At 46.7% G+C, this 23,672-nt stretch overlaps 2 protein-coding genes across 2 annotated transcripts in view; one reads left to right on the top strand and one right to left on the bottom strand.

Moving 5' to 3' along the window:
• Nucleotides 1-543: 543 nt before the first annotated feature.
• Nucleotides 544-23,672, top strand: part of SDHC (succinate dehydrogenase complex subunit C) — a 59,386-nt gene continuing 36,257 nt past the window's right edge. The window contains exons 1-2 of the mRNA XM_061606020.1: nucleotides 544-633; nucleotides 12,957-13,152. The gene's annotated coding sequence lies outside the window, so the exon portion shown is untranslated. The remainder of the gene's footprint in view (nucleotides 634-12,956; nucleotides 13,153-23,672) is intronic.
• LOC133374853 (zinc finger protein 629-like) lies at nucleotides 4,631-8,510 on the bottom strand. Its single transcript, XM_061606125.1, has 2 exons — nucleotides 7,389-8,510; nucleotides 4,631-6,352 (listed from the first exon to the last, which is right to left on the bottom strand). Exons 1-2 carry the CDS (start codon nucleotides 8,506-8,508, stop codon nucleotides 5,850-5,852), a joined length of 1,623 nt encoding a protein of 540 aa, XP_061462109.1. The 5' UTR covers nucleotides 8,509-8,510; the 3' UTR covers nucleotides 4,631-5,849.

Below are 23,672 nucleotides of genomic sequence, written 5' to 3'. Positions count from 1 at the left end.
ATCCTCACACACGCCTCTCTGTCCTCCATCAAGACAAATGAGAGTCATCATCGCAGTTGAACAACACATTCTGTCCAGGCAAAAATGCTTGGAAGCAGGGCCGGTGAGAAATGGCCAGGGGAGAGATCCAAGGGCAAGGCAAAGAGGGCTGGAATGCCGCATTTAGATCCTGGGCCTGAGGTTCCCCACGCCTGCCCTAAAGTCTTCTCTTCTGGCCAAACATTGGCAGTGGCACAGAACTTAAACCCCTACGAGACATCCTCCAGTCCTCACGTTCCAGATTTACACTGGCTGTTAAACCAGCCTGGCCACTGGAGCTCTGTCAGTGGAACAGGAATCTCCTCTCAGCCCCCGTCACAAACTACACTTCCCAGGATTCTTTGGGGGAAGCCCTGACTGTCTCAAGAGAAACAAAGGTCAGGTGTGGGTGTGGCCCCGATTAGCCCAGCCCAGCAGCTGAGTCTGGCTTTTAGGACACCGGCAGTTGGTTCTTACTGAGCATGCCCGACACTACCATAGGGTGCCAGCCAACATTTCTTAAATTAATTAAAAATCAGCCAGGCATTTTTTAAACTTTTAAACTGCGGAAGATGAAGGTCAGAGTATGGGGCAACGTCAGTAACAGAATTACAGGTAATCTGTGAACATGACTGATTTTTAGTGAATTTTAACAGATTATGAGAACTCAGAGAAAAAAAATCCAAAAGGCATCTGGTTTCCCCCTCTCTTTAGACTTTGAGCTCACTATTCTCTGTGACTGTTTTGTGTACGCCATGAAAATTGAGATGGTTGTTAAGCAAGCGTTTCTGAGTTCAGGACTAGTTTGTAAGGTTTTGTTTTGAAATGAGCTTATGGGAAGCCTCAGAAGGGCATGGGGGGTATTTTCAATTTAACATTGCGGAATGTGAAAAATCCCTGTTGGCTATAGTATACAGCCACTCTTGTGGCTGTATAATGACAGCAAAAGCAAACTACTCTGTTCTTGGATCAACAGAACAACCTGCATTTTTGTTCTGTTCCTGTCTACTTGCTACCATGATCTCCTGTGCTCCTGATTCAACTTCCTGCTTGATGTGTTTAACAGCTGTAAATATGAGGCAAGGTGAAGCTTGCAGTGCTTCAATGTCACACGGGTTGATTTTTTGTTGTTGTTGCATTTCCAACATTCTCAGCTACTAAACAACCTACAGACTTAAGTCAGCATTCACCTAACAGAAGCATTCAACTTTCTGAGGATGAACTTTGTGTTAAAAGGCAACTTCATTCCAAGCTTGAAAGGACTGCTCTTGTCATAATCAATGCATAATGTAAACATTGAAGAAAGCAGATTTGTATAAGTTGTGTGGGGTCTTATAATGTTTAATGTTCTGAGTATTCAACCTTTACTTTCCTGTTAATTGGGAATGGTACTGCTTTCTCTATAATATCAAGGAATGGTTTGCTCTGGTCTGTGTTGAAAAATCCACGCTGGATATAGTAGTATTCTGCCGCTCTCGTGGCTGTATAATATAAACCCTCCAGATGTCCAAATAGGCGTCCACACAAAATTGACATCTATACGAAGGATGTTCAAATATGGCCTGAAAATATTCAGTTTTTCTCCCAGTCAGTGTGCCTTTACTTTGTTAGCAAGGCTCCTCTGTAAATAAGTGTTTCACATGCATTTTCTAGCACTCATGTGAATGAGGATCTTAAGACCCTGGCAATAGCGTGCCTTGGCAGATGAACCCAGTAGGTTACACTTGCACAGGTCTAAAACGTGGGGACATTTATTGAGCACACACACTCACAGAATCAAAATATAACACTTCAGTGGGGAACAGCTCAGTAACAAATACATCTCTTTGGTGTGAGGGCGTTTATTTAAGAATCTTAACCATAACTAAACTAATGCAAACACACACACTCAATCTACACTCACATGAAGGATCAAGCATACAAGGCATAAGAAGAGAAGGAGAACTGGCACAAAATGCTATCAAATCAGCAATGTGCAATTTTCACAGACTGCTGAAAAGGCATTTCTTCATATTTATTGTGCTCGATGCTCTCTTCTTTCCCAAATAATAATAATAATAATAATAATAATAAAAAGATTTCCCTTCTCATTGCTTGCCTAATTGAAACACACAACATCCAAGCAACCAGCACAGAATGCTGCCAAACTTGACTGTGACATTACTTAAAAGGAGATTGTGAAATCGGGCCGGGGCGCAGCAATCGGCCTCCTATGGTTTCAAGAATGACTCAAGTAGCCGGCTGGTTCACTGCGTGCGGATCCATAGCCCTCCAAAGAGCGCTTTGTGTGACAGAGAAAATTAAGGCAAGCAATCTCTTCTACAGTCACCTCTGGGACCCGCCCCGAAACATATGCTCTGCAAAACTCCCAACCCCCATTGCCAGCCTGCTCATGCAGATGGATATTTCTGCTCCAACAGAAGAAAACATCAAAATATTGCCAGGGCTCGCCTGGCGCAGTCAGCAGGATACCAGGCACCTCCATGCGACAAAAGGAAGAGGACAAACTCTAGAAGCCTGGAGCCAAGAAATAACATAGAAGCATCTGAATGCCCCCAGCTCAAGAATAAATTAAAGGTGAAAACAGAATTAGTGTGTTTAATAAAAAAAAGAAAAGAAAACCAAAGCTTTTGCTTGTTCAGGCTTAAAAAAAATGAGACAGCATCGACCAGCAACTGTATATACGTGTCTTAGACCCCATCTGCACTACAGATTTAAAGCAGCATATCACATTAAACAGCCCTGGCCTCCCCCAAAGAATCCTGGGAACTGTAGTTTGGTAAGGGTACTGAGAATTGTCAGGCGGCCCTATTTGCCTCACAGAGCTATAGTTTCCACAGTGGTTTAAAAGCCAATCCCTCTTCCCAGAGAACTCTGGGAATTGTGGCTCTGTGAAGGGAATAGGTTTCGAACAACACCTCCCAAGATTCTTTGGGGGAAGCCATGCCTGTTTAAAGTGGTACGATACTGTTTTAAGTGCAGATAGGGCCAAACATTAGTTTTATCTAGAGTAAATTTATTTATTTATTTATTAAATTTATATACCGCCCGACTAGCGATAGCTCTCTGGGCGGTGAACATAAATAGTATAAAAATACAATGAATAACAAAATAATATTAAAATACAATCAACAATACAATAAACATTTTTAAAATTAGATCAATGTAACTTAAAATGCTTCAGAGAATAGGAAGGTTTTGACCTGGCGCCGGAAGGAGAGCAGAGTCGGCGCCAGGCGTACTTCCTCAGGGAGACTGTTCCATAGTTCGGGGGCCACCACTGAGAAGGCCCTAGATCTTGTCATCACCCTCCGGGCCTCCCTGTGAGTTGGAACCCGGAGGAGGGCCTTCGTAGCAGAACGTAGTGCACGGGCCGGTTCATATCGGAAGAGGCGTTCCGCAAGGTATCGTGGTCCCGCACCGTATAAGGCTTTATAGGTTAATACCAACACTTTGAATCTAGCCCGGAAACATATTGGCAACCAGTGCAAGCTGGCCAGAACAGGTGTTATATGCTCGGACCGCTTGGTCCTTGTCAGCAATCTGGCCGCCGCATTTTGCACTAGTTGTAGCTTCCGAACTGTCTTCAAAGGTAGCCCTACGTAAAGCGCATTACAGTAATCCAAACGTGAGGTTACCAGAGCATGTACCACTGATGTAAGGTCCTCTTTACTCAAATAGGGACGTAGCTGGGCTACCAACCGAAGTTGGTAAAATGCATTCCTAACCACCGAGGCTACTTGAGCCTCAAGTGAGAGGGAAGAGTCTAAAAAGACTCCCAGACTACGAACCCGGTCCTTTAGGGGGAGTGTAACCCCGTCCAGGACAGGGTATATATCCACCATCCGATCAGAGAACCCGTCCACCAACAGCATCTCAGTCTTGTCTGGATTGAGCTTCAGTTTGTTAACTCTCATCCAGTCCATTGTCGAGGCCAGGCAACGGTTCAGCAAATCGACAGCCTCACCTGAAGAAGATGAAAAGGAGAAGTAGAGCTGCGTGTCATCAGCATACTGATGACAACGCACTCCAAAACCCATTGAAATTAATGGGTGTGACTAACAGAGGTCCCTTAATTTCAATGGATCTACTCTGAGAACAGTTTTGATGGCTGCAACCCTCTATATATGATTGATACTTATTTTACTGTTTTATGCATACTGCTTAAGAGATTTTGTGATTAAATGGTTTATAAACTTTCTAAATAAAACCTCTGTGCAGAGTTGAATGGATATACCACATCCATATTAAAAACCACCAATCAATAAACTGGGAGGGGGGAATTGGCACTCCCAACATAAACAAAGGCCTTTCCGCAAAAGCCTTTCTCAACTATGAGACGCTATTTATTGAGAGAAACAAATCTTGTGGCACCTTGGCCACTAGCACATTTATTGCGCAGTAAAACAAAGGCCTTTCCACAGCGATGAGAGGCTATTTATTGACAGCAACAGAAGAATCTTCTGGAGCCTTGCACATTTTCTAAAAAATATTTATTTTATTGAATTTTAAGAAATAATACAATTAGGAAATTAAACAAGATATCTCCCCCAAAACACACAAAACCATCCCCCCATATAAGCTCATTTATTAAGATATAAGAGTAAAAAGTTAAAAGGGCAGAGGTGGCTTTTGTCAAAGGGAAGAAGCAATGAAAGGATGGGTCAGTTGTAGTTGTTTCTCAAGTTTTCAATCTTAAATTCATTTCTCCCCATTCATGCGGCGATTTGTGGTTTAAGAAAAAATACCTGCATTTTAGTGCAAATTTCTCCTATACAGGTATGTGTCTTCAGTTTTGACTAATGTACACATTTCTGCAGGCAATTTCCCCTAATATAATGTATTTTAGGGTTATTTTCATTAACATGCTCCTTTTTATGCACACTTCTGACATTTGTATATTTGTGGACCTTGACTGGAGAACAGCATTGGCACATTCTTTCAAAGGACAGCTGTGTTTCAGTTCTCATAGTTTCAAAAAAGGCCCCTTTCATAAACTCGGCCTTAAACACGGACCAAACTAAATGCGTCCCCCAACCCTACAGGGCGGTAATCCTCATGAAATCCAGTGGGTTGCACTGGCAGGCAAGTACAGCAAATTAAAAGAGGTTTGGGGGAGGAGAGGATGGGAAATACAATTTCTAGACAAATAAACTTGGTTGGGTGACAACATGCCAATCCTTCAATCGCCTTGAGCATAATCAGTCATGGGATGCACCCCAGCTGGGCCCCATCTGCACTACTGTTGTGGTTTTCCTCAAAGCATCCTGGGAACGGTCGATTGTTAAGGGTGCTGAGAGTTGTTAGGAGTTGTTGCTATTGTCTGAAACAATTTCCAGGCTTGTTTAAGTACTACTATTATTATTATTTATTAAATTTCTATCCTGCCCTTCCTCTCTGAAGGAGCTCAGTGTGGCAAACAAGGGACAAAACTCTTAAAACATCTTAAAAATGAAACATCTTTAAAAAGCAATTCCAGCACAGACGCAGACTCTTCCCAGGGAACTCTGGGAATTGTAGCTCCGTGAAGGGAATACGGCTGTCTCCCAACAACTCTCGGCATCCTTCACAAACTACAGTTCCCAAGATTCTTTGGGGGAAGCCGCGACAGTTTAAAGTGGTATGACACTGCTTTAAATGTATAGTGCGGATGGAGCCTAAGATACTCTCCCATACCTTTTTAAAGTCCAACTACTGACTCACAGTGGGTTTTCAAAATGGTGGGAAGGCACCCCACATGTCCTTGCTGGGATTACACCAAGGGGAACCGTTGGCACAGCCTGTGCAGGACTCTTTCAAGAAAAAGTAGCTTGCCTGCTTTGCTCTCTCTCTCATGTGGTGGCTGCCTTTGCATGGCTGACCATGTGCCACTTCAGATGCTCGCTCTGGAGGAAGGATGCATTGCACCAGTTGCAGGAAAAGGCCTGGTGCATGCGCATGTGTTGCTTCAGGGACCGCTGGTAGACAAAACGCTTGCTGCAGATGGTGCACATATAGCGGCCCTTGCGCCGCTTGGCTGCCGAGGGCGCGAACAGGCGTTGCCTCTTTGCACAGGCAGCAGGGGCTGCCTCATCATCTTCTGAATCTTCTGAATCTCCTGACTCTTCCCTTTGCCAGTCGTCCTCCGAGTCCTCTCCCGTGTTGCTCCCGTCCCTTTGCTCGGTGTACGTCACCTGGGAATGGGCCTCTCGGTTGTAGGACCTGGTCAGCAATTCCTCCGCATCCTGGGCATACAGGTGAGGCAGAGTAGCTGGGGACGGTTGCTGGGGGCCCACTGTATTCTTCCCTTCAGCCTCCTGCCTGGACACACTGGGCTGTTCTTCACCCCTTCTTGCTAAATGAACAAGCACATACCCATGGATTACATTTAGAATCGGAGCTGGGCACCATCACTGTATTTGACCCACCTCTTCCCTGCAGACCCTCTCAGGTATTAAGATCAGCAGAGGGGGCCCTCTTGGTAGTTGCACCACCCTAGAGACCTGGGGGTGGTCATGGCACAGAAGAGGGCATTCTGTCTAGTTGTGACTGTCATTGTAGGATCTGCTTTAATTTGGATTCCTGCACTGAGCAGGGGGTTGGATTCGATGGCCTTAGAGGCCCTTTCCAACTCTATGATCCTATTCTTGCTTTTAAACTGTTTTTAATGCAGTATTTTACATTGTTGTGACCCGCCCTGGAACCTTAGGGTGAAGGGCAGATGATAAATCACATTATTATTATTGATAATAACCACTACTAATCATAATAACTACTACTAGTAGTAGTAATAATAATAGTAGCAGTAGTAATTTACTACTTTTACTAATAATAATTTGTAGGCAGAGACATTCTCCCTTTTAAAAAAAAAATTGTGCAGAAACCTTTTATTTTCTTAGGATTAATAAGTAGATATGCAAATAAGGAATGGCATTTATGGAAAGCATTCATAGCCATTTCTGTAAAGTGTAACGCTGGTTGTAGGTGTTTTTTCCAAGAACATTGATTCCTGACATTTGAAGTAGTATGGCTAAGCTTTAGGGCTTGGGACAGTTCAGAGACAGCTGCAAAACTGTAGGCTATAAACATCACACAATACTAAATCATTGTTGACAAAAAAAAGGTCTTACATATCCGTAACTTACATTACAGTAACTGATAAAACAAGACCATCTTTCTACAAACTGATCAGCCTGAAAATTGCTGCTTCCGCCGTGAACCCAGCCAGTCAATTTGTCCATGACTGCCATCTCTAGAGATGTCAATACCTTTACAATCAGGGCTTGTGGATTTTTTCCATTTACGAGCCCATGCTATTTTTGCTGCTAGTAACACAATTGCTGTTAAGAGTTTCAGATTATTCTGGGGAGGGAAGAGAAACCGAATCTTACCTGGATCTTGGTGTGACACCTTGCAATGGTGCTTCCCAAAATACTTGGTCTGGCAGAGTGGGCATGTCTGGGGTGTTGGCAAGGGCACAATCTTCTGACCAGGGATCTGTATGGTGACCTTGGTGCCCGGGGGCAGGGTTGCTGGGTCAAGAAGTATAATGTTTTTCTTTGGGGCCCCATTGGATGGGTTCATCTCAGACCATGGCGCCTTCCCCAGATAATCCAGGGGGATTGTGACAGACAGCGGCTCCAGAGATAAATTCACCAGTGAGATGGGAATATGTTTAGCAGCTGACGAAAGAGGAGACGCCTCTGAAGCTTGGGGAAAGGGCTGGGCAGACACCAGAGCTGGAGGCCTGGCGGAAGCATTGCCCGAGGGCCAGGTAGCTGGTTGGATGGGGCTCCCAGCTGGAAGTGGGGCCCTGTTCGAAAGGACAGCTCCCTGGGAAGAGACGGGCCCTATCACTGTAGGTGGAGGAGGAGGCCTGCAGGTTGCCAGAGGAGGGAGCAGAAGAACCGAGTCCGAGGGCGAAGGCCTGTTCTGAGTTGTACTAGAGGTCAGGTCTTGAGGCCTAGCTTCCACCTGGGTTGATAGCAGAGTTGGCGGCACGGGCCTCTCTTGGGCTTGGCAGAAATGAAACCCGGAGACCCCACAGCGTTCGCAAGAGCCCGTGTGCAATTTCTTATGGAATTTCTTGTGGAATTTGTATGCGGCCTTCAGAGCAAAAGTCTTGCCACAGACATCGCACACATGGAGACACGGGTGCCGGCGCAGGCTGCTGTTGCTGCCGAAGGACTTCTTGCAAACTTTGCACTGGACCCGAGGCAGTTGGCGGCCCAAGACGTGATCCTTAATGTGTTTCACGAGTTCGGCCTGGCTGAAGAAGCTCTTCTTGCAATCCAAGCAGGCGAAAGGGCGGATGCCCTGGTGGTGTCGCAAGTGAATCTCCAGCTTGCTCTTCAAGTAGAAGGCCTTGGGGCACTTGGAACACTGGTGACGGCGCTCCCCCGTGTGATGCATCTGGTGTTTGGCGAGGTTGGAGGGGTCCGAGTAGGACTTGCCACAAACATGGCAGCCGTAGGGCAACTCCCCTTTATGAATACGAAGGTGCTTCCACATATTGCTGCTGTTGGAGAACTTCCGGCCGCATTCAGGACATGGGTAACACCGGGAAGCTCCTGGCCGATCCTTTTTCTGCGGCATGTTTCGGACAGGTCTTGCGTCAGCCTCCACATCTTCAGCTTCTTCCTCCTCCTCATTTTCTTCAATATCACAGCCTTCCTTGGTGGGTGACCAGTCTTCCTCAGAATCCCAGATAGAATGGCTCTCGTCTTCTTCTTCCTGCTCCTCCTCCGCCGGGGCGTACCTAACAATTGCACTCTGATGGCGGAAGTTGTACCGTTTTGAGTAATCCAATTCTGGGCTGGAAGAGGGAGAGCTTTCTGAATTCCCACTTTGGTGACCTGCAGGGGAATAAGAGAAAACATACCCATAGTTAATGGAACAGCCTTCTTTGGGAGGCTTGCCAAGTGCCATCTTGTGTTGTTTTTTTTTAAATCAATTCCTTTTATTTGCAAATTGAACAAGGAAAGGAAAGGAACGATAATGAAATAAAAGAAACAAGGATATTAAAGGTACACAAAGAGAAATATTATATGAATACTACCAAGAATAACAATAAACCACCATCAGTTTACATTTACAGATGCAATAACTGTCAGTACACACATCTCCAGTTGAGCATAGAAGTCTTCCAGATGTCCCAATAGATCCAAATGCCTTGCTGAGGTACATGGTGTGGGCTCCTCACTGGTATATTCTTTCTGATCTGAAGTTGTTCTCCATATTAATTTTATACGAGCAAACTCCTTGATATTTGCAGATGTTCACCCACTTTTAAATTACATTCCTCTCATATAAGGTGGTGGGTCAGACACTCTGAGCCTGGAAGGATCAACACCCACCATCTATTACACAGTGGACTGTGGACTTCACAGCCCTGGCTACATTGGAACCAATGTCATGTAAACATCAATTTCAAGTGGATACCTATTTGAACATCAAGTGCCACCATTGTGGTCTTTTCGGCACCAATGGAAGACGTCTATGTTCAGCTGGGCCTTTCTCAACATAGAATTATGTGGTCTGCCTCCCAGTTTTTAAATCTTATTATTTTATTTGGGGGTGGGGGGCATGGCGAGTTTCGCTTTCACTGCATCTATGTAGGTTTTTTATTTGATTTGATGGATTTACGTTTTATATTTACTTCTTATCTGTTAATGGAACCCACCCAGAGAAGTTTGTCTCATGGAGTGCCCTACAAAATGCGGAAAACAAAAATGAATATATAAAAATATGCTTGCCAGAGTCAAAAGTGGATGGAGCAACAAATATACATTTTCCTTTTTTTACTGTAGGCCAGTTTCTGCACATACTCACACCCCCTCCTCTCTACCTAGGCAAGCCAAGAGGCATGATCAGGGTCCGAGGGCACATTCCAGCCAGGCAAAAACACTAAAAAGAGGGTGTGATGTAGGTCCAGTGCGGAGCGTTGCGTGGTAAGAGTTCTGAGGGCCAGATGAAGAGGCCACATTTGGCTCTTGGGCCCAAGCTTCCTTCCTCCTGCTCTAACCATTGCACTGGCATCAAACTAGCAGACCAAGTACAGAAAAGACGAGGAAAGGGGACACTTGCCTGCTTCAGGCTGACACTGGGTGCCGAGGTGGCCCCTGAGCGGGTTTCGTTTGCTGACATTCTCCTGGCTAAGTTGGCATCGGCGCACGTGCTTGCTCTCTCCGGCACAGGTGCCTTGGCTCTTTCTTTTTGGCCTACCCATCCCGCCAGCTCGGTTATCTGAGTGTTGCTTCTTCCGCAAGGCAACGCCAGACTCTTCTTCCTCTCGAGAGGAGCCGGTGCCTGAAGCGTGTCCCAATGTTCCTTCTGCTTTGCCATGAAAGGTGTCCGCATCCAGCCTTCTCAGGCAGACGTGCAGCTTCTTGGATCCGGCGAACCTTGTTTTGGAAGAACCGGTAAGCCTTTCTGGAGGGATGAGCAGAACCTCCTCCTCCGCACAGCTTGCTTGCTGAAGCTCTTCTGCCAGGTAGCCTGCAAAAAGGAAACCACATAACCACATAAGCTTAGCGGGAAAGGAACTGCTTTCCACACAGAAGGTCCCAGGTTGTTGCTGTTATTATACATTTGTATCCCACCTTTCCTCTAAGGAGCTCAAGGTGACATACAGACGTGGTTCTTTCCCTCCCGATTTTATCCTTACAACAACTCTGCGAGGTAGGTTAGGCTGAGAAACAGCGACTGGCCCAAAGTCCCCCAGTGAGCTTCATGACCTAGTGGGGAGTTGAACCCTGGTCTCCCTGGGTCATAGTCTGACACTCTAACCATTACACCACACTGGCTCTCTAGTCAGAATAGTCAGCGGATGGTAAGACAGAGATAGACAGAGACCCAGTGTGGCTGGAGATACACAGTCCCTGGCCTTCGGCCATGCTAGCTACGGCTGATGGGAGTCAGAGCCTAACAACATCAGAAGGGCAGCAGGTCTGAGAAGGCTGGTCAAAGTTCTGGATTAGATATTTGTATTCCTCCCTCACTCCACCCCAAGCTCTTCACCAGGAGCTCAAGCTGGCAAACAGAACACAAAATCATAGAATAGTAGAGTTGGGAGGGGCCCATAAGGCCATCTAGTGCAGGGATCCAACTTAAAACATCCCCGACAAATGGCTGCTCAGCTGCCTCTTGAAGGCCTCCAGTCTTGGAGAGCCCACCACCTTCCTAGGTCATTGGTTCCATTGTTGTACTGCTGTAACAGGAAGTTTTTCCTGATGTTCACTTGAAATCTGTCTCCCTGTAATTTGAGCCATTATTCCATGACCTGCACTCTGGGACGATCGAGAAGAAATCCTGTCCCTCCTCTGTGTGGCAACTTTTCAAGTACTTGAAGAGTTCTATCATATCTCCCCGCAGTCTTCTCTTCTCAAGGCTAAACAGGCCCAGTTCTTTCCGTCTGTCTGCAGAGGACTTTCTTTCGACAAAACATCTTATATTTGGCCTTTAGCCTTGATTCCATCTCTTTTCCTGGCCCCCCATCTCACCTTGTAAAGCTTCTCGTTCCACCTCTGCCTCGTCGTAATTGGGATCTTCCCGGATGTTTTCGTCGTTCAGGTCCAAGGGGTGACCCTGCTGCCATTTGCCTAGAGAAGGGAAAATGTGAGAGGGCCTTCAGAAGAAGAAAAGAAGAAGGCAGACCTGCTGGATCAGACAAGGCCAGCGTCTCTCCCTCGCTGCCATCTCCAGGGGGTCTTAGACTCTTTACTTTTTTGGGAGCAGGGTCCCTGTGTCTCTAGCATCCTATGAGCCAATCAATATGAAAGGGGGGCATTAGCCACAGAGAAGAGTCTTCTAACATGCTTCCTTGTCCTTTCCTGCTGATTGGAGCCAGAGTGAAAGGAGGTGAGTCACCCACTGACAAGACTCTTTTCAGTAGCTAACACTTCCCTTTCATGCTGATTGGCCCCTAGGGACGTCTGCTGTTGTAGAATAAGACATTAACAAGGATCTCATTTAGCAAAGCAAGGGCAAGGGGTGTGGCTATGACTATGATAAAGAGACCATGTACTTCTGAATTTGACCGTACGCTACTGCCCTCCTCCAACGCACTTACTGTTCCTGATGGTTTCCAGGCTCTGGTCCTCGGCATCCGTCTGTGGCCAGTGCTCCCAGTATGCCAGGAGCGCTTCGATTTCTCTGTCTAGCTCCTCAGATTGCTCGTCCAATTCACTCCTCCAGACTTCGTGGGAGAGTCGAGGGACTATCGGCAGCTGACGACATGGGACTGCCAGAGGGCAGAGAGGGTGGAACTCAAGTTTATTATAGGCAAGCTAGGAGGCATGGGGGGGCTGCAGCCCAATCTCCTTCCCCAGTGACATCTCCAGGAAGAGCTTGGAAAGATTCCAAGTCTGAAACCCTGGACGAAGCCACTGCCAGTCAGTGTGGACAACACTGAGCCTGGTGGATGAACAGCCCGGCTCAGTATACAGCAGCTAACTTTCTTTTTGCCCGTTGGCTTTTTGTCTTTGGTTTCGATTGCATCTATTTCACTTCATATGGGGCTGTATTAAAAAGGGGTATGCTTGCTGATTTTCTTTCTTCCATTTATTGTTTGCATTGTTATTTTTAAAGAAACTTGGAAAAATCAATAAACTGGGCATAAAAAAAAGTTTACGGCTCTGTGGCAGACGTCTTTAAAGCTGCTTGAACTTATGGACAAATCTAAATAAAATTAATTCAAATGGCGTACGCACCCCCCCAGTTTTTAATTGTTCTGATATAAAGCGCCTCAAGACGTACGTGGAAGGCGATTCATACATTAATAAAGACGACTAAATAAACGAATACAGCCTTCCATCTAGCAGAGCCTTCAAGAAGGGGCGATGGGGCAAGGCTCACAAAGTAACCCATTGGTAACCGGCGAGATCAGTTCCTGTCTTGATATACTTTTATACGACTATTCTTATGTCTTCTTGTTGATTATTTCATGCTGTTGTTTCTAGGCTGTACATCGTGGGCACAGCAACCCAACTCACAGGAAGCTGGCAGGAGGGGTGCTGGCAGAGGGGGAGCCGCCGCAAAGCTCTGCGGCATCCATTTGCCATTTGGGAGTTGCTGGGCCGGCTGAACCTCAGCTGAGCCAGGAGCTGTGCACACGAACGGAGAAGAACAAGCCAGCTTTCACGAATATCCCTACTGGTGAGTAAGCGGTCCCCATTGACTTCCATTACGATTCTTTTCTTAAACCAACTTTTTTTTTGGTGTAATTTTGGCCCGGATTGGGACCCACAGTAGCACTCCAAATGGGAGATGGAAGTTGTGTACGTCCCCCCCCCCCACCGGCTCCTCCACCACCACACGCTGCATTTTCGGGCCTCATACCAGCTTCTGCCAGCACTCCTTCTGCCAGGCTGGACTTCCCTGGCAGACCCCCCAACTGAGCCAGCAGGTCTCAGCTCCACCTCTACTGAGGGGCTTCTGCCATCTCCCCCCAGCATGCTGTAAATCAGAGTCGGGTTGCTCTCTTAGAGATTTTCTTTCTTAAAAACTATTAAGCAGTTTATAAATGCTTTTATATTGTTGAGAGATTCCAGGAGTTCCAGTGCTGACCCATGGTCTGGTTTTCTTGCAATGAGGGTCCCTGGAGACTGGGGTGTTTTTATAGCATATGGTTTATTTACACATATATACAACCTGAGCATACGATGGAAGGGGCTCATAGAATTAACACTCCAACAGATCTTGCTCCCCGATTAGGTCTTTAGGTCAAAGCCATGGCCTTGGATTCAGACAGAGTATGCTTCTTTCTTTTTCCAGCTCCAGATCAGACTAAACAAACTCACAGGCTACCTCTTGGTCCTAGGATTGAGGGGTGGGTGGGTGTCTACTCTCCCGGGCCATTTGTTCCTATGGCAACACATCTGCTCTTGACCAAGTCTTTAGATGTGTTAATGGGGCACTTGACTGATTTAGCCAGAACTATTAGCTTAACAAAGAAACTGGTTTGACCAGTTCAGCTGGTTCCTCTACTACAAACTCCATCCCTACAGGCACAGAATTACAGGCTTAGAGGGGTCCCAAAGACATCATCCAGACCCCCCCATCCTATAAGAATATAAATAATAAATTGATATAGGCATCCCAGGAACGTCCCTGTTTTCATCAGTAAAACACTGGAAGGAGTGACGTTCTAGTTCTGCAGGAAAGGAAGGGAAAGAAATGGTTCTCACCTTTGGAGCAAGATGACTGAAGCGGGGCAGTCGCTGGCACATTTTTTACAGGATGCAGAGTCTCAATGTGAGACTTGGATGGACACCATTTCTCAGAAGAACTTGGCTTTCCCTGGAGCCCACCAGATTTCATGCTCTGCACAAGAGCCTCAAGTTTCTCCAGGGTAGAGTTTGAAAATGATGTGCCTGTTATGGAAGGAGAAAAATGAGGGGGCCCCCTCCAGACTGCTGTTTTTGTTTCGTTTTGGCAGGGGGTGCAGTAATAGTGCATTCGTTGTGGATTGATACTGGACCACACACGCATCAATTAGTTGTTCTGCAATCCTTCCCCAACATTACCCCATTATTGCCACCTGGAGGGGCACTTGCGCTACAAACGGGGGACATGCCTTCCAATCCAGGCAGCTACAATCCTAGATTGCCCCAAACTGGCCACTGTGAGAACAGGATGCTGGACTAGATGAGCCACTGGCCTGATCCAGCAGGCTGTTCTGATGTTCAAAAATTCCTAAGAGACTACAATCCTAGATATGAGGCTGTATATTCAACTGAGTCCTACTCAAAGTAGACCCACTGAAGTTAATGGGCCGAAGTTAGCCGTACCTGTTAGCTTCACCGGGTCTGCTCTGAGCAGAGGCAGCGTTGAATACCACCCACAATTTCCTCGGAGGGAAATCAAACCACAGAGTCCGGCCAGGTATTTCCAAGCCTATCGACTGCGCCCTGTTTCGGAGCGGTGACCCATCCCGTCCCAGTCGATAGCTAAGAGTCAACGTGGCTTGGATCCAGTCGCCAGCAGGCTTGGCGACCAATTCAGTCCAAGATTCTCATCATCAAGCGCTTCCCCCACCCGCCGTCTCCTCCCTCTCCAAGGTCGCCGCGCTTTTCAAACCCTCCCGTCTCTAAATGGAGCGCCCAGGGCGCACGGGGAAGAGCCGCGCCGTGCGTCTCAGGGGCTGGCTGGCGGGGTTTATCCCAACATTCTCAACTGATTTTTCAAGGGAGTACTTCGAAAAGCCAGAGCAAGCTTGAGTGAAGTTCTGTTTGTTGCTTTCACGAGCACATTCAAAGCATCTAACTTTCGCAAGTTAACACGGAGGGAGAGAGCTAGCGAGCCTGCTTTGCGCGTTGATAATCCCAAATTCAATCGTAGGGCTGACAAAGTCCCCCTGCCTGAAGCCCTCGATAGCCGCTGCCAGTCAGTGTAGATAGCCCTGAGCTAGGATGGAAGGCCCTTTATTCCTCACTCTAATCCAAGCGGTGCCCCAGACCCACAACCGTCCCCTGGGGCAAAATGGGAGGGATAGAAAGGCACAGACACGCTCCCCCGCGGAAAAAGCCCCTAGAGATCACGTTCGGGTTTTCTCAGGGGGGCAAGGAGAGAAACGTACCTTGCGTGGCTGTTCTAAACCGCTCCATCGCGAAGTGGAGAGCGCCGGCTTGGTCGACGTGACCATCTCCGGAGAGGATCTTCCGGAAAAAGGGATCAGGCCATCTGGCAAAGGCCGGATGTGGGCTGAGGGGGGATTGGCCAGTGACGGGTCGAAGGCGAAGTGCAAGAATACAAATCTCCAGCAGAGTTGCAGGAGATCGGCCATGGCTTCCTGCTTCCCGGTTGCTTGGCACTCTCCCGGAATGCCCTTCCGTTCTCCTCACAGAGAAGTTGCCCCCAAATTACGTGCAGTGAGGTCGACGCCTAAATCAGGGTTCACATAACAAGCTGCCTTATACTGAGCCAAATCCGTGGTCCATCTGCCTCAGTATTGTCTGCAGTGACTGACAGCAGCGCGCCAGGGTTTCAGACAGCGTTTTCCCCCGCCCTGCCATGCCTGGGACGGAACGTGGGTCCTTCGGGGTGCAAAGCAGATGTTCCAGGGCCCCTTTCTCCTTGTTGGGTCTGCCCCTCGAGGACTGACCTCGTGCGGTGATACATGTGGCTTATGGATATGAACATAAGAAGAGCCTGCTGGATCAGGCCAGTGGCCCATCTAGTCCAGCATCCTGTTCTCACAGTGGCCAACCAGGTGCCTGGGGGAAGCCCGCAAGCAGGACCCGAGTGCAAGAACACTCTCCCCTCCTGAGGCTTCCGGCAACTGGTTTTCAGAAGCATGCTGCCTCTGACTAGGGTGGCAGAGCACAGCCATCATGGCTAGTAGCCATTGATAGCCCTGTCCTCCATGAATTTGTCTAATCTTCTTTTAAAGCTGTCCAAGCTGGTGGCCATTACTGCATCTTGTGGGAGCAAATTCCATAGTTTAACTATGCGCTGAGTAAAGAAGTACTTCCTTTTGTCTGTCCTGAATCTTCCAACATTCAGCTTCTTTGAATGTCCACGAGTTCTAGTATTATGAGAGAGGGAGAAGAACTTTTCTCTATCCACTTTCTCAATGCCATGCATAATTTTATACACTTCTATCATGTCTCCTCTGACCCGCCTTTTCTCTAAACTAAAAAGCCCCAAATGCTGCAACCTTTCCTCGTAAGGGAGTCGCTCCATCCCCTTGATCCTTCTGGTTGCCCTCTTCTGAACCTTTTCCAACTCTAGAATATCCTTTCTGAGATGAGGCGACCAGAACTGTACACAGTATTCCAAATGCGGTCGCACCATAGATTTATACAACGGCATGATGATATCGGCTGTTTTATTTTCAATACCTTTCCTAATTATCGCTAGCATGGAATTTGCCTTTTTCACAGCTGCCGCACACTGGGTCGACATTTTCATCGTGCTGTCCACTACAACCCCGAGGTCTCTCTCCTGGTCGGTCACCGCCAGTTCAGACCCCATGAGCGTATATGTGAAATTAAGATTTTTTGCTCCAATATGCATAATTTTACACTTGTTTATATTGAATTGCATTTGCCATTTTTCCGCCCATTCACTCAGTTTGGAGACGTCTTTTTGGAGCTCTTCGCAATCCCTTTTTGTTTTAACAACCCTGAACAATTTAGTGTCGTCAGCAAACTTGGCCACTTCACTGCTCACTCCTAATTCTAGGTCATTAATGAAAGCTGGCCCTAATTAAGTCCAGTGAGACAGACTCCTAAGTCAGGCTTCACGTCGGGTTTTGCTCCTCTTTAAAACAACTTTTAGAAAGGGGTGTTTGCGCTTTTTTTTTAAATCGGAAATAATCCAAGATGATTTGTGCTCCTCCAATAAATATTAAAATGGATGGGTGGAGATATATGCCCTCAAGTCCATTACGACTTATGGTGACCCTATGAAGCTTTTTGGATGTATTCATCGGGTTTTCATGGTAAGAGGTATTCAGAGGTGGTTTCCCATTGCCTTCCTCTACACCTATGTCACCGGTATTCCCAGGCGGTACTAACCAAGCCTGACCCTGCTGGATGCATCATGGAAGTGCCCTATCTCCTCAACAATACAGAGAAGATTGTGGAAGGTGCTTTATGGATGGTGATTTACAAAGAATTTACCTGAGAAAAGCCTTGTTGGATTACACTGGCAGGGGGAGGGCTGTAGCCTACAAGAGAGCACCGTTATTTGCATGCAAAAGGTCTCAGGTTCAGTTCCAGGAATCTCCAGTTTAGAGCTGGGAACTCTAGAAAGCTGCCAGTCTGCCCTGTACAGACAACACTGATGACACAATGATCCCAGCATTTTGGTTCCCACAGTGACCAACCTGATGATGATGATCTAAACATACATATGAGTATTATTATTATTATTAATATTATTGGGAGCAGGGTCCCAACGTCTGCAGCATCCTACATCCTTCTAAACTATATATCCTAAAGACACCACAGTCTCTGCAGACCTTCATGCCAAGGAAACCAAACCCTGGGTATACCCTATTGTTTTAATGCTGTGTATTTATATGCTGGTCTCTGACCATAATACATTTACTAAAGGTACTCACTGGAACCCCCAGGAATCTCTCACCACTTGGAGATTGGGGTGCATGCAAAAGGTGGGGTATGGTTAGGATTGAATCTCTTATTTCCTGGCTTTCTTCTCCCAGGCTTGTTGAGATAGTAAGAATGTGTTTCCTCTTATCTCCAGATTCCTTTTCAAATGCAAGATAAACAATGGTGAATGCCAGACAGGCTCTTTTTGACCACTTTAGATTTCTAGTGAGGGCACAAAACGTATCTCCCAACATCAAAATACATATTGGCTGCATACATACCATACTTTTAAAGCACAATTCCTTCTCCCCTACAGAGAACCTGGGGAACTGTAGTTTGTTAAGGGTGCAGGGACTCTATGAGGGGTAAACTACGGTTTCCAGGATTATTAGGGTGTAGGGGGGGTAGGGAAATGGGCTTTAAAATTATTTATTTATTATTTTATTTATATCCCTCCCTTCTTCACAGCAGGAGCCCAGGGCGTCAAAGTATGGTGTATATGCAGCCACAGTCCTGTTGTTGACTCAAAACTTAGGGGGCTTCCAGACGGTTGCTGTTTTCAGATGGGCTTCAATCCCACACCGGCAAATTACAGTTGCGTCATTAAAGTGGATTTGGTGCTCTTGCGCAACAAGCCCTCTTCCAAAAAAAACTGGACTTTTCCCAGTAAGAAAAACACACTGGAAAGTGTGGGATAACAATTGATGGACACAACTTTGGCCCCATCTGCATTATCCATTTAAAGCAGCGCCATATCACAACCGTCATGGCTTCTCCCAAAGGATTCTGGGATCTGTAGTTGGTTAAGATCGCTGAGAGCTGTTAGGAGGCCCTCTATTCCCCACACACAGAGCTACAATTCTCAGAGTGGCTTAATAATCAGCCCCTCTTCCCAGGGGACTCTGAGGATTGTAGCTCTGTGTGGGGAAGAGGGGTCTCCCAACAACTCTCACCACCCTTCGCAAACTTAACAAACAGACTGAAGGAGAAGGGCTGTTGCTCAGTGGTAGAGCATCTGCTATGAATGCAGAAGGTCCGGGATTCAGTCCCCAGCATCTCCAGGTAGAGCGGGAATTATCCCCCTGCCTGAAACCCTGGGGAGCTGCTGCCAATCCGTGTAGACAAAACTGAGCTAAGATGGTCTGACTCAGTATAAGGCCTATGACTCAGTATAAGGCCGGTTCCTATACACAGCAGCATGGATGGTTAAAGGAAACGCTGGTGGTCCTAGCTGGAAGCCTTCCAGCTCCCAGGAGTGATAAGATCACCCAGTCTTGCTGAGCTTGTTTTCCGGTGATTGCCTTCTAACTGAAGCCAGCTCACAGGCGCATTTAGATGTGCTAATAGGATGCTCCTGGGGGTTGCAATGTAATCAAGTTGGTGTCCGTAATTGCATTAACCAGCCTGAGCTAATTGGACAAGCCCCTCGTTGGTGATGAATGTATGACTCAACCAGGGTTTCCATTTCTAAACGGAGAGATGCACTGTGGCTCTGAGAGTTCCCCCCTCCCTTGTACAAAATATGGACGGGTCATTTGAGATCCTGTTACCGATCAAAATGTTATGACGGCCCTCCCTGTAGTCCTCTTCTTTTGCCTGTCAACCCTTCACAAGCCTCGCTTCAGCCTGTCGCCCCTTTCCTAGATGCAGTGTTGATGATCTGTTCTGGATCAGTTGCGTAAGGGTTCCAGCTGTTTCCTTGTGGCAAAACTTACCTTGCAATGCCGAATGCGCTGCTTAGAGACAGTGGTGGTATAGCGGTTAGTGTTGGACTACAACCCAGGAGAGTAGGGTTCAAATCCCAGCTCGGCCAGGAAGGGTGACCTTGGGCCAGTCTCAGCCTAACCTGCCTCACAGGGTTGTTGTGAGGATAACATCGGGAGGGGGAGAACCATGTTTGTATACCACCTTGAGCTCTTTGGAAGAAAGATGGGATATAAATGTAGTAGTAGTAGTAGTAATTGTAATCATCTGCCAGAACAGGGATGGGGAACCTGTGGTCCTTTAGATTATGCCCCTCAACTCCCATCAGACCCAGCCAGCAGGGCCAGTGGTTGTAGTCCAGCAACATCTGAAGGGTTCCCTGTCTGTGCTATAGCTGTACACGACTCTGGCTTTGTAAGGGGAGAGGTAGAAGGTATGCGTTGTCTGCAGAGTGTTCATTCCCCACCATCTCCACTTAAAAGAAGCACAGGAATACCCAGGGGCCAAATGTGGCCCTCTAGGCCTCTCTGTTTGGCCCTTCAGACTCTTCCCCAGCCAAATCCCCCACCGGTCCTGCTCCGCACACTCCTTGAGTGTTTTACCATGACTGGAAGGTGCTCTTGACCCATTGAAGGTAATACAGTAGGGCCCCACTCATACGGCGGGTTACGTTCTGGACCCCTGCCGAAAAGCAAAAACCGCTGAAAAGTGGAACTCATTGAATAGAATGGCGCGCAATTAGGGTTGCCAGGTCGGAACCATCTAAAAACCTGAGAAAATGGGGGTGGGCCCTAGTGACGTCAGGGGGCGGGCCCTAGTGATGTCAGGGGGCGGGCCCTAGTGACATCAGGGGGCAGGCCCTAGTGACGTCACAGGGTGGGCCCTAGTGATATCATTAAACATGATACATTGTATCAACCACAGTTGCTTGAAGCATACCATTCAAAAAAAATTCTCTGGAGATTAAAATAGAAATCTTACCTAAAATAGGGTGTTCCTAGGTCCATCTGAAGTGACAAGGTCATTCTTTCTCACAAGCTTAGGGTGATGCAAAATGGAAATGGACTGCCTTCAAGTTGATCCCAGATAGGGTCTTCATGGTAAGCAGTACTCAGACAGAGGTGGTTTACTATTGCCTTCCTCTGAGTCTGAGAGGCAGTGACTGGCCCAAGGTCACTCAGGGAGCTTCATGGCTGTGTGGGGATTCGAACCCTGGTCTGCCAGGTCACAGTTCAACGCCTTTAGGGAACATTTAATCTAGCTTACTTGCTTCTGGCAAGAAGGGTTTACGTGCCCTCAGGCCAGGCCATTATTGGAAGAAAGGAGCTTAGTGTTGCAGAGACGTTAGATGGGAGCACAGATAGATGCCCCTGAAGGCAGCAACTGTAAACATGCTTATTAAGGAACTAAGCCCCATAGAACTCAATAGGACTTACTTCTGAGTAGTAGCTTGTTTAGCCTGTTTTCAGCAAGGAAAGGCATCAAATGTAGGATTTTGAAAACTTGCTTAGAAGCAACCAATGTCTGATGGTCAATATTTTAGTTTGCATCCATAACTCCATTACTCTCCTGCTGTCATTTGGCCACAATGCTGAATTAGATGGCAATATAAGAAAGCCAGCTTCACTGTCAACACACTTTTATCCAATTTCAACATGAAGGGATACAGTTGTGTGGTAGGAGCATGTTGCAGCCCAAGAGCAGGTGTCTTCTGATGAACCATTGGAAACACGCCCCCTTCGCCTCGCGCCCGCCGCCGCAAGAAACGGACAGGACTTGCGAAGAAGTCAGAGATTACGATTGAAAACGTTCCCTACTGAAGCTGGCAGCTCACAGAGGGCAGTCGCTGAGTCAACTTCCTTTACACACCGCAGAGCATGTCTAGAGTGCAGATAGGGATTTCTAGTGAGTAAGGCAGGTTTCTATAGGAAGCGCAATGTCTTTGATGTATCCATTACTTAAAGCAAGATTTAATTGCACCCGCATCTCCGTCTCGTGGTTCCAGCTCTGGACGGGACATGCAGAAGAGGAAGTAATTCAGACACTTTTTTCCCCATTAAGGAGGATAGACCACTCGAGGATGAGACTGGAGGACAGCCTGTGGTTGAAAAATTACAGGAGACCCCGTGTGACAACAAGCAAGAGGCTGAAGCTCAATCAATCAGGGACAATGAAACCACTCCCCACAACAAGATGAGAAGAGTACTAGTAGTGGGAGACTCCCTACTGCGTGAGATCGAAACCCAAGTATGCAGAGAAGATCCATGGGCTCTCCAGGCATGCTGTCTACCAGGAGGATGGATTAGAGATGTGACGGAAAGGTTGCCATCACTCATCAAGCCAACCGACAGATATCCCTTTCTCCTCATCCATGTAGGAACAAATGATACTGCCAAATGGAGCTATGAAGAAATCACATCAGGCTTTGAAGCTCTGGGAAGGAAACTCAAGGACTTTGGGGCCCAGATAGTTTTTTCATCCATCCTTCCAGTAGGAGTAGAAAGGGAAAGAAAAATACTCTGTGTGAATGAATGGCTATGAAGGTGGTGCCGACGTGAGAGATTTGGATTCAGGGACCATGGTCTATGCTTCCTGGAAGATGGACTGCTGGCAAGTGATGGGTTGCATCTCACAAGAACTGGGAAGAATGTGTTTGGCCACAGCATGGAGATGTTCATCAGGAGGGCTTTAAAGTGAATCCTAAGGGGGAGGGAGACATAAACTTGGTGGGAAAGACTGATGAAGGCTTGTGCACAGTAACGGGAACAGAGAGAGATTGGCTGTAATAGGGACCAGTAACAGTCCTCAGAAAATGTAGTAAGGGAGCCAAGTCATAAATCACATGGTCTTTGATGTCTGTATACTAATGCGCAGAGCATGGGAAACAAGCAGGACGAACTTGAACTCTTAATACAGAAGGGCAATTATGAGTTGATAGGTATAACTGAAACTTGGTGGGATGACTTCCATGACTGGAATACAGCAACTGAAGGATATAACTTGTTCAAAAAGAACAGAAGGAATAAAAAGGGAGGTGGAGTCGCGCTATATGTTAAAAATATATATCCCTGCACAGAAATACAGAAAGATGAGCTTGGTAGCTCCACCAAGAGTATTTGCATTAAAATTAACAGGGCAAGTAATAAAAGGAACGTGGTGCTTGGAGTCTACTACCGACCACCCAATAAAGGAGAAGATGAGAATGTAACTTTTGAAAAGTAAATTGCCAATGTTTTGAGGAGGCATGATGTAGTAGTAATGGGGGACTTCAATTATCCCAATATCTGTTGGGAGACAAATTCTGCCAAACACAGCCCCTCCAAGAAATTATCTATTATCTTTATATAAATTAAATAAATAAATAAATAATATTATCTTTGTGAAATCATGGAGGACTGGTGAAGTGCCGGATGACTGGAGGAGAGCTAATGTTGTCCCTAACTTCAAAAAGAGCAAAAAGGAAGAACTGGGGAATTACAAGCCAGTCAGCCTAACATCAATCCCTGGAAAAACTTTGGAGCAGATTATAAAGCAGTCAGTCTGTAAGCACCTTGAAAGCAATGCACTGATTACTAGGAGCCAACATGGATTTATGAAGAACAAATCCTGGCAAACTAAACTCATCTCATTTTTTGACTGGGTAACCTCCCTTGTAGACTGTGGGAATGCTGTGGACATAATATATCTCGACTTCAGCAAAGCTTTTGACCAAGTGCCCCATGATGTTCTGATTAGCAAGCTAGCTAAATGTGGGCTGGATGGAACAACTATCAGGTGGATCCACAGTTGGCTACAGAATCATACTCATAGAGTGCTTATCAATGGTTCCTTCTCGAACTGGGCAGAAGTAATGAGTGGGGTACCATAGGGCTCGGTTCTGGGCCCTGTGCTCTTCAACATTTTTATTAACAACTT

Source organism: Rhineura floridana, chromosome 22 (assembly GCF_030035675.1).
Source record: "Rhineura floridana isolate rRhiFlo1 chromosome 22, rRhiFlo1.hap2, whole genome shotgun sequence".
Taxonomy (NCBI): domain Eukaryota; kingdom Metazoa; phylum Chordata; class Lepidosauria; order Squamata; family Rhineuridae; genus Rhineura; species Rhineura floridana.
Note: the sequence above shows the minus strand (reverse complement) of the source record. Positions and strands in the feature narration are given on the sequence as shown.

Bases quoted from the DNA above. Each gene is read 5' to 3' on its own strand.
- LOC133374853 (XM_061606125.1), bottom strand. From the start codon at position 8,508: ATGTGGAAGCACCTTCGTATTCATAAAGGGGAGTTGCCCTACGGCTGC. The intron at 6,353-7,388 runs GTAAGATTCGGT...TTGTTCATTTAG, and splicing joins GGTGTCACACCAAGATCCAG to CAAGAAGGGGTGAAGAACAG.